This window comes from Diadema antillarum, unplaced genomic scaffold (genome assembly GCF_040938485.1).
Source record: "Diadema antillarum isolate AM-2024a unplaced genomic scaffold, OU_Dant_1.0 scf00000001, whole genome shotgun sequence".
NCBI lineage: Eukaryota > Metazoa > Echinodermata > Echinoidea > Diadematoida > Diadematidae > Diadema > Diadema antillarum.
Genome location: NW_027270890.1, coordinates 2,078,361 through 2,087,760, shown reverse-complemented (window position 1 = coordinate 2,087,760; position 9,400 = coordinate 2,078,361). Strand labels below are relative to the sequence as shown.

At 38.6% G+C, this 9,400-nt stretch overlaps 1 protein-coding gene across 1 annotated transcript in view; it reads right to left on the bottom strand.

Annotated features, from left to right (window-relative positions):
• LOC139721313 (transient receptor potential cation channel subfamily M member-like 2) overlaps positions 1-9,400 on the bottom strand; it is a 433,859-nt gene that overhangs the window by 38,548 nt on the left and 385,911 nt on the right. Inside the window, exon 31 of the mRNA XM_071632667.1 lies at positions 3,499-3,604. Coding sequence (XP_071488768.1) covers positions 3,499-3,604 — 106 coding nt within the window. The remainder of the gene's footprint in view (positions 1-3,498; positions 3,605-9,400) is intronic.

Genomic DNA, 9,400 nt, shown 5'->3' with positions numbered 1-9,400 from the left:
CGCTAGTTTTGTTGTGTTCTTACTAGGTGACACTTGACAACAGACACGCACATGTCAGCTAGTTGTAGCCATCTTTTATTTGGGGCCGTAGTCATGGCAACAACACTATGGAAAGCCAATAGTGCATAATCATACATAACAACCATCCCTTATTTACTTGATCTCTCCGAATAGATAAAGAGGATGTTTGCTATAAGCACAGGATTTCCAAAGCCTTTAGGCCTCATAACATCACACAGACAGAGACTTGTCCAAATCACAGATAAGACAGCAAAGGAAAAACAAAGAAACGTGTTTGGGATCAGATACCTATAGGAAAACTGCAAACATAACAGATTTAATAAAATCAAGCCAACTACAAGATTGCACTAAGAATTTTTCAAACCATTCACAAATCAAGCATAAATTATGTCTGGACAAAAAAAAGAGAGAAATCATTTGAAATGAATTGAGTTTGATTATGCTTGTTATCATTTCATAATCATAATGCAAAAATAAACTGATTAAGCTTGTCAATGAGAGTTCAAGTTCATGCGACATGACCGCCATCTCTTATTTCAAGGCATGTCTGCGCCCTTGACCTCATGGTTCTCACTGTGCGGCAAATCATTCCTCTGTCCTGTCGGAGAGCGTCCACCGCTTCAATGATTCTGGCTCTGAGATCCCCAAGGTCACGAGGACTGACAAAGACTTTTCCCTTGAGGAAGCCCCAGAGAAAGAAGTAACCAGGGGTGAGGTCAGGACTCCACGGAGGCCATTAAATGGGATGATTCAAGGTGACGACTCTGTCTTGGAAGAGCTGATGCAATCTCTCCCTCATGATGAGTTGATGGACCGCACCACACAGACACTTTCTCTTGGCTTGCATATTCCTTTCATAAATGAATGCAGGTGGATCATGATGAGGTGTGTACCGGCGGACATTGTGACTGCAGACACGGCCATCCATGAAAAAGGAGGACTCGTCGTCAATCACAGTGTTTTCCAGAAATCGTTCACCGTGATCGAGAAGCCATCTGGAATACTGCAGATGACGCGCATGGTCTTCAGGCTGGAGCTGATGAAGACACAGCATCCTGTAGGGATACCATCTCATATCTTGCTGAAGGGATACCATCTCATGTCTTGCTGAACAATGCGATGGAATGAAGCCTAATTGGATATCACCAGCCCATTCCTCCTCATGGACACTTGGGGGTTGTCTTCCACGCCACATCTTACTGCTGCCACACTTTCTTCTGATCTGACAGTCCTTCGACCAGATCGACCCTTGTTGAGATTGAGGCTTGTCCCTTCATGCTAATACTTTCTAATGTTTCTCCAAAGCACTAACTTCGCAGGAACATCACGATTTGCAAATCGGTCACAGAAAGTTGCTGCAGGCTCCCAGAACAAGACCAACTCCGTTACAATGAACACTCTTTGCTCTGTGGTCTGCCACATGGTCGGGCAAGCTCATGATCATCAGTTTATTTTTAGACCCTATTCACAACCGAACCTCTTCTAATAATCCCTTTACCCCCTCCCCCACATACACACGTGTGTATAAATTCATCGAAGCATGACAACCATTGTTATATGCAAAGTCTGGAAATCTTAATGATTCCCTCTTTAATTATCCTCCTATCAGGGTAAAATTAAAGTATATTTTGAAATTAAGTTTTCTCTAGCAGGTGTGAAATCAATTTATATATATATATATTTTTTTTTACGCATGAGCTTTCATATGAAAGAAAAAATGATGGATATTAAGGCTATGATTTTCATTTTGGAAAATGATTGCCGGAAAAATGTGAAAAACTCGCTCAAAGCTGCAATTTGCACATGCAAATGAAAATTTAGTAGCACTACTGTCTATTGTACTAACTCAGTTATGCGTGGAATATGAACATTGAGTTGTACATCAAATGACAGAGGAGAAGCATATCTTTCCATTCATGTACATCTCATAAAGCAATAATAGTTATGACTATAATCGCAAAAAAAAAGGCAAGTGCCGTAATGTGTCTTGCCCACATACGTACACCTTTTAAAAAAATTTTGTTCACAAATGGACCTATGGATCAAAAGTTGGGAGTCATAATAAAATGCACAATACATTGGGCCCTAAAAGTTCATTGACCCTTGCCTGTGACCTTTGACCTTGTGGTGACCATCAACTCCCCAAGGTACATCTACCATCCAAGTTTGGTCACAAATAGACTTATGGATCAAAAGTCATGAAACATAATCAAAACACGCCCTAAAAACTTAACATTGGGCCCTAAAAGTTCATTGACCCCTGTCTGTGACCTTTGACCTTGTGGTGACCATCAACTCCTCAAGGTACATCTACCATCTCAGTTTGGTCACAAATAGACTTACAGATCAAAAGTTATGGTTCATAATCGAAACACACCCTAAAAACTTAACATTGGGCCCTAAAAGTTCATTGACCCCTGCCTGTGACCTTTGACCATGTGGTGACCATCAACTCCCCGAGGGACATCTACCACCTAAGTTTAGTCACAAACGGACTTATGGATCAAAAGTTATGACCCATAATCGAAACGTGCCCTAAAAAGTAACATTGGGCCCTAAAAGTTCATTGACTTCTGCCTGTGACCTTTGACCTTGTGGTGACCATCAACTCCTCAAGGTACATCTACCATCCAAGTTTGGTCACAAATAGACTTACGTATCAAAAGTTATGGTCCATAATCGAAACGCGCCCTAAAAACGTAACATTGGGCCCTAAAAGTTCATTGACTTCTGCCTGTGACCTTTGACCTTGTGGTGACCATCAACTCCTCAAGGTACATCTACCATCCAAGTTTGGTCACAAATACACATACGGATCAAAAGTTATGGCCCATAATCGAAACGCGCCCTAAAAACTTAACATTGGGCCCTAAAAGTTCATTGACCCCTGCCTGTGACCTTTAACCTTGAGGTGATCTTCATACTTGGTAAAAGGTAAAACTTTGTATGACCACTCTTCCCTCCAAGTTTGATTCAAATTGAAGCCCAGAGTACAGAGTTATTCAAGTTTTTTATAGCGTTACAGACAGATGACGGACAGACGGACGGACGGCGGATGGACGGACGGACGGACGGACGACGGACGGACAGACGCCGCAGGCAATCCCTTAGTCTCCCCTCACCTCCGGTGGGCTCGACAAAAATACAATGAATCTCGGTTTTGTTTTTTCTGGGACACGTTGTATAAGCATGGGCTAACAACACGTTTTACAAATCCAACTACAGGAATTCCATTGGCATAGCCATATATAGTAGATATTATATCAAGTTCTACAATGCATGTGAGTCTAACAGTCAGCAGTTTAATCAAATACAAGTTTTACAATGTATGTGAGACTAGCAGTCAGCAGTTTAATGGAATTGCATTTTCAAGGTTGAGACATATTGCATAATATGTCAACACATGTAGGCTTCATTGTCTGACACAAAAAAAATTATCTAAATATATATTCCATGTAGCTGTCCCCAACAACTCACCCCAGGTATGGCCCACTGTTGGTTATCCACTCTCTGAATGGCAATGAACTCCAGTACAGGCTTGCCATCATCCTGTAAGATCTCTCCATCTGAGGTCTTTTTCCACCTATGAAACAATGGTAAATATTTAAGATATCATAAACACCTTGTGGCCTGATTTCTATCGCTCATATTCAGATACATTATTAAGTCATCTAAGTTGGAGATACAAACTAAACAAAACAAAACGAAACAAAACAATTATCCTCTTTCGTTACTTTGAAGGGACAGTACAGTTTTGGTTGGGAGGGTGCCTAAAAAAGATGTTAATGAGAGACAATGAAAAACTGAATATGAAGTTTGAAAAAGCTTACAATTGCAGAGTCAAAACAAAGTTCACAATAACACTTGGCATTCAAATGGCTGCAAAAAAGAAAGAAAAGAAAAGAAAGGAAAAGTGACAATAATGATAAAAGCCAGGACTCATCTTTTCATGCCTGGATTGAAATAGGCCCTGCTACAAATGCAATCTACATGTACACTGTATGTGTACATGTAATTGATTAGGTGATCCATGAATGATCACGGATCACCTGTATCTGTACAAATTCCTTTTATGTGATATGCTATTACCTACACAATACAGTGCTCACCCGTTAACTGGGAATCCCTTAATGCGGTGTTCCCACTATCACAATTGGCGCCACGATTAAAATCGTGGTCTTAATCTTGAAGCAATTGTGGTGATCTTATCAGATCGTATCAGATGAGATCTTGAGGTCAATCGTGGCAATTGCGTTAATCATAGAAAATTATTGGATGGTTTAAAAATTTCTTACGATTAACACGCTTATTTTCTTATCGTGATCGTCGCATTAGATTGTCTTGGATTGTAACAAAACGTATGGATCTCATCTAATCATGCTTCCTAATCATGTTGAGTCCCTTCCGCTCATTTTTGCACATTTCCCATGTTTTACTCGCAGACTATATATTTTGTATTCCTCAAGGTGGTAGCCTGCATCTTTAGATAATTATTTCCAAATGATTAATTGCATGATTGTATGGGCATTTTATTGGCATTATCTGAGGTATATATTTAATTAAACTGTTTATTATTTGAGATTAATGTTCTATTACAAATTGTTACATATATTTATACATAGGGAGCCTACCATCATTATTGTTATCATAGGACCTTTATACAGACACACACACAAAAGTAGTTTTCCCTGATCAAAATGGCATAACTTTTTAAAGAAAAAAAAAAAACTAAACAAGAAAACCTAGGCAACACTATGTCTGCATGACGTATTGACTAATGTCAGTATAAAAATGATTACTGGAAAATTGAGCAAAGAAAATGGGATTCCATCGGGATTCGAACCCGAGAACTCCACATGCTAGCCCGGTGCTCTACCGACTGAGCTATAGAAAGCCCTAGTTCAGTGTTCATCCCAGAAACCCTAAATTCTCAATGCTCAGATGGTCAGAAGCTATAGCAGTGCGCTTTGTGTGTGACACACATGCACACGCACTTAAACCTGGCATAAACCCAAAGGATAATTCAACTTTGGGATAAATGCGAGGGATCACCGAAGTGATGCAGCTTTTTGAGTATGTAACAAACGTAAACAGAGGAAAACTGACCAGAAATGAATATAAATTATTACAGTTGAACCTCTCGTATCCGGACAAGTCGGGACCAGGGCTCATCCGGATAAGGGATTTGGCCGGATACGGGAGACTCAATGCTTTATACATACACATGTACTATATGTATAAAAACATATACATACACATGTACTGATCACTGAACTGAGTTCAGTGGTACTGATGTAGCCCATTGTAGTACCACATGTAGTAATGTGTATACTGCAATCTTTTCATTGTTACACTCAGTAACAGACCCCAAAATAGAGGTTCGTGTTTGCAAGAATGAAATCATTTTCTTTTATAAATTCTTGGGATGATTTACCTCAATAATTATTGAGAAATGTATCAAGTATATGTAATTCATGTGTGTTTGTTTAGGAGTTCTCAAGGAGTTGAGAATCCCTCTTTTCTCCCGTAATAAAAAAAAAAAAATCACGGCGAGATTGTGTCCGTATAATAGAGAGATCCGGATAAAGGGAGGCCGGATAAGAGAGGTTCAACTGTATTGGAAAATTGAGCAAAGAAAATGGGATTCCATCGGGATTCGAACGCGAGACCTCCGGATGCCAGCCCGTTGCTCTAACGACTGAGCTGTAGAAAGCCCTAGTTCAGTGTTCGTCCCAGAAACCCTAAATTCTCAATGCTCAGATGGTCAGAAGCTATAGCAGTGCGCTTTGTGTGTGACACACACGCACGCACTTAAACCTGGCATAAACCTGAAGGATAATTCAACTTGGGAATGAATGCGAGGGATCACCGAAGTGATGCAGCTTTTTGAGTATGTAACAAACGTAAACAGAGGAAAACTGATCAGAAGTGAATATAGATTATTATTGGAAAATTGAGCAAAGAAAATGGGATTCCATCGGGATTCGAACCCGGATTCGAACTCGGTAGAGCATCGGGCAAGCATTGGGAGATCCCGGGTTTGAATCCAGATGGAATCCCATTTTCTTTGCTCATTTTTCCACTAGTCACATCATATCACAGAAATATGCAAGTTATGCTGAGTTGAGGGGAAGGTGCATTACAATATCTTTTGTTAGACATATCAGTACTTTAGTAATGATTGACAGATGAGGTCACAACCAGAATCTTGCTTTGGAAGTTGGTTTTTTTTTTTGCTTTTTTTTGAGGGCGTATCCAAGCAATCTTAAGAAAAACAGAAGAAAAAATCTTTAGAAATATATGGAATGTTTCTAGATATTTGTTTCACCGCAAAAGTGATGTTGAGGGTATCATGATTCAACACAAATCAACATGCATTTGTATGTCATAAAACCTTTAAAAAGCGGCATTACTTTGATACTAGGGAGAGTTAGTTTTTGTGCTGTGTGTATACTAGTTATGTAAACATTGTTAAATAAAACAATACAGTCAACTTCGGATACCTCGACGTCGGATAAGCCGAATATCACTTACCTCGGGGGCAAAATGAAAGTCCCGATTGTTCCTATGGAGTTTCCATGTATTAAAATTCGCGTAGCTCGAAGAAAATAACTGGAAGTTCGGTTACCTTGAAGTAAAATCTACTGTCCCGATCTTAATTAACTTATTGTTTTTCCCAGCATGTAGCTCGAATCGAAATTGCAAACATCACTCAGCATCTCCAATTAAGCGCGCGTGGACAGTACCGAAGAAGACATGTCACAAATCTTTTCACACTCGACTGTAAATATTCCCGACCACAACAATCGCGCGCCCAAAGAAATACCAGGTACACAGCTGACAAGAAAAATCCCCAACACCTACCTACATACTTACACGGTATGCACGTCAGAGCAACTTTGCCAATGGAGTGCTTACGATAAAGCACTACGCTCTGCCCCATCATCTTCTTTTCTTTAACCACTCTGTTTTAATTCTTGATCATGATAGTCATACCGTGCGCGTAGATTTCTTAACCGTCGTGGCGCACCTGCGTAGGTGTTGTCAGTTATATATTTGGCATTAATCACGGTCCACTGTCCAAATATCAATCTCCTGCGTAGTGCCTTTTTTAAAAACTTTTTTTTTTTGCCTTTCACGAATAATGTTATTCTTCCCCGAGAACGCAAGCACTGATTTTTTTTTCAGCAATGCGATTATGAAAATATTGTAGAATATGATGTGGAAGTATAGGCCGAGCATAATAAAGAATAGAAAAGACAGGGCTCCACACTAACTTTTATCGGGCCACCAGTATCCCTGATTTTTATTTGTTGGTGGTCAAATTTACTCGAAATTTAAAACTGGCGACACACACACACACAAAAATGGCGAAAAACATAAGAAAAACTAAATCGGTCCAACTAAACATAGAAAAATGAATATAAAGCATTATTAAAGTGATACAGACGCCCATGTCTTAAACAAATGAATAGAAAATCCAATCATCTTATTCTGTGTTTTAAGATCTAGCAAATACATGTAGGCATATAGATTATTATAAAAGTTGATGCCTATATATTTAGGAGGTCAAAAATTACGTTTGAAATGAAAAAGTGGGAGTATTTGCCGACATTTGGTAGCATCCAACATTTGTTTTAGCATTGTAAAGAGCCGAAAGTTACCGTTAATCATTTCTTATCGTAAAAGCAATCATCCAACATTCATTAGTCTGTTAGCACCTTATGGAGCCGAATATTACCGTTAACTTATTTTAGATGTAAAAGCAAACAACCGACTTTGATTTTAGCATCTTACGGAGCTGAATGCTATCCTTATCCATTTCCAAATGTGAAAGCAAACATCCGCTATTTGTTTCAGCATCTAACTGAGCGGATTAATACCGTTAATCATTTCCAAATGTAAAAGCAACAATCTGTCATTTATTTTTGCATTGTACGAAGCAGAATATTACCGTTATTCATTTCAAACATACATTTATTTTATCATCGTATACGGAGCCGAATGTTACTGCTGTCCACTTCCGAAAGTGAAATGAATCATCTGACAATTATTTTATCATCGTACGGAGCCGAATATTACTGTTTTTCATTTTTTTAACGTCGAAGCTGACATCAGACGTTTATTTTACCATCAAACGTAGCTGAATGTTACTGCTATTGATTTCGAAATGTAATAGCAAATATCCAATGTTATTTTTCAGCATCATATTGGGCAGAATGTCACTGCTATTCACTTCCAAACATGCCAAACGTAAAAGCAATCATTCGAGATGTATGTTAGCATCTTCCGGAGCTGAATGATATTGCCATTTACTTTCGAACGTGAAAGCAATCATCAAGCATTCAATTTATCATCGTAAGGAGTTGAATGTTATTGTTACTCATTTCCGAACATCAAAGCAAAAATCAAACATCAATTTTACCATTGAACACAGCGGAATGTTACTGTTATTCATTTCGAAATTTAAAAGCAAACATCAGACAGTTATTTTAGCATCGTATGGAGCAGAATATTACTGCAACTTCCGAACATAAAAGCGATCATCTGACATTTATTTTAACATCTTCCGGAGCCGAATGTTATTACTATTTCCTTTCGAAAGTATAAGAAAACATCCGACACTTATCTAACCATCGTACGGAGTTGAATATTGTTTCTCATTTCCGAACGTCAAAGCAAATATTCGACATTTATTTCAGCGTCTTCTGGAGCCAATTGTTATCCTTATTCATTTCCGAACGCAAAATCGAATATCTGACATTAGTTTTAGCACCATACGGAGCTGAGTTCTATCGTTTTTCATTTCCAAAAGTATGAGCAAACATCCGACATTTATTTTAGTATCTTACAGAGCCGATTGTTACCGCTGTTCATTTTCAAAAGTAAAGGCAAACATCCGACTTTTTTTGGTGGCGCGATAGGGCCACCAAAATCTTCATTTCTGAAATTTGTGATTTCAATTCCAATTTTCATTCAATTCATTCATATAAAAGTCGATTCAATTCCAATTGACAAGCATGCAAACAATGGGTAGGCACTATAACTGATACCATGTTGAACATCGATAAACGTCGGATAAGTCGAAGAAAATTTGACGTACGTACGCGTACCTCGAACCATTTTCTTCAGTCCCGACGAATTCGAGTTATCCGAAGTTGACTGTAAATCAAGCCAAACCAAAGCAAACTTTCAATATCCTCCTCCACAAGATAGACATTTTGAAATAAGAAGGCATAATATGTGAATATAAAACTAAACACACAAGCAATACTATCAATTCGGCCAACTTTCTTATACTGATGGCAGCTTTAAACCATATTATATTTAGCATTCAAAAGATGTCATCCTCTTGTTCCATATTTTGTACATGTATTAC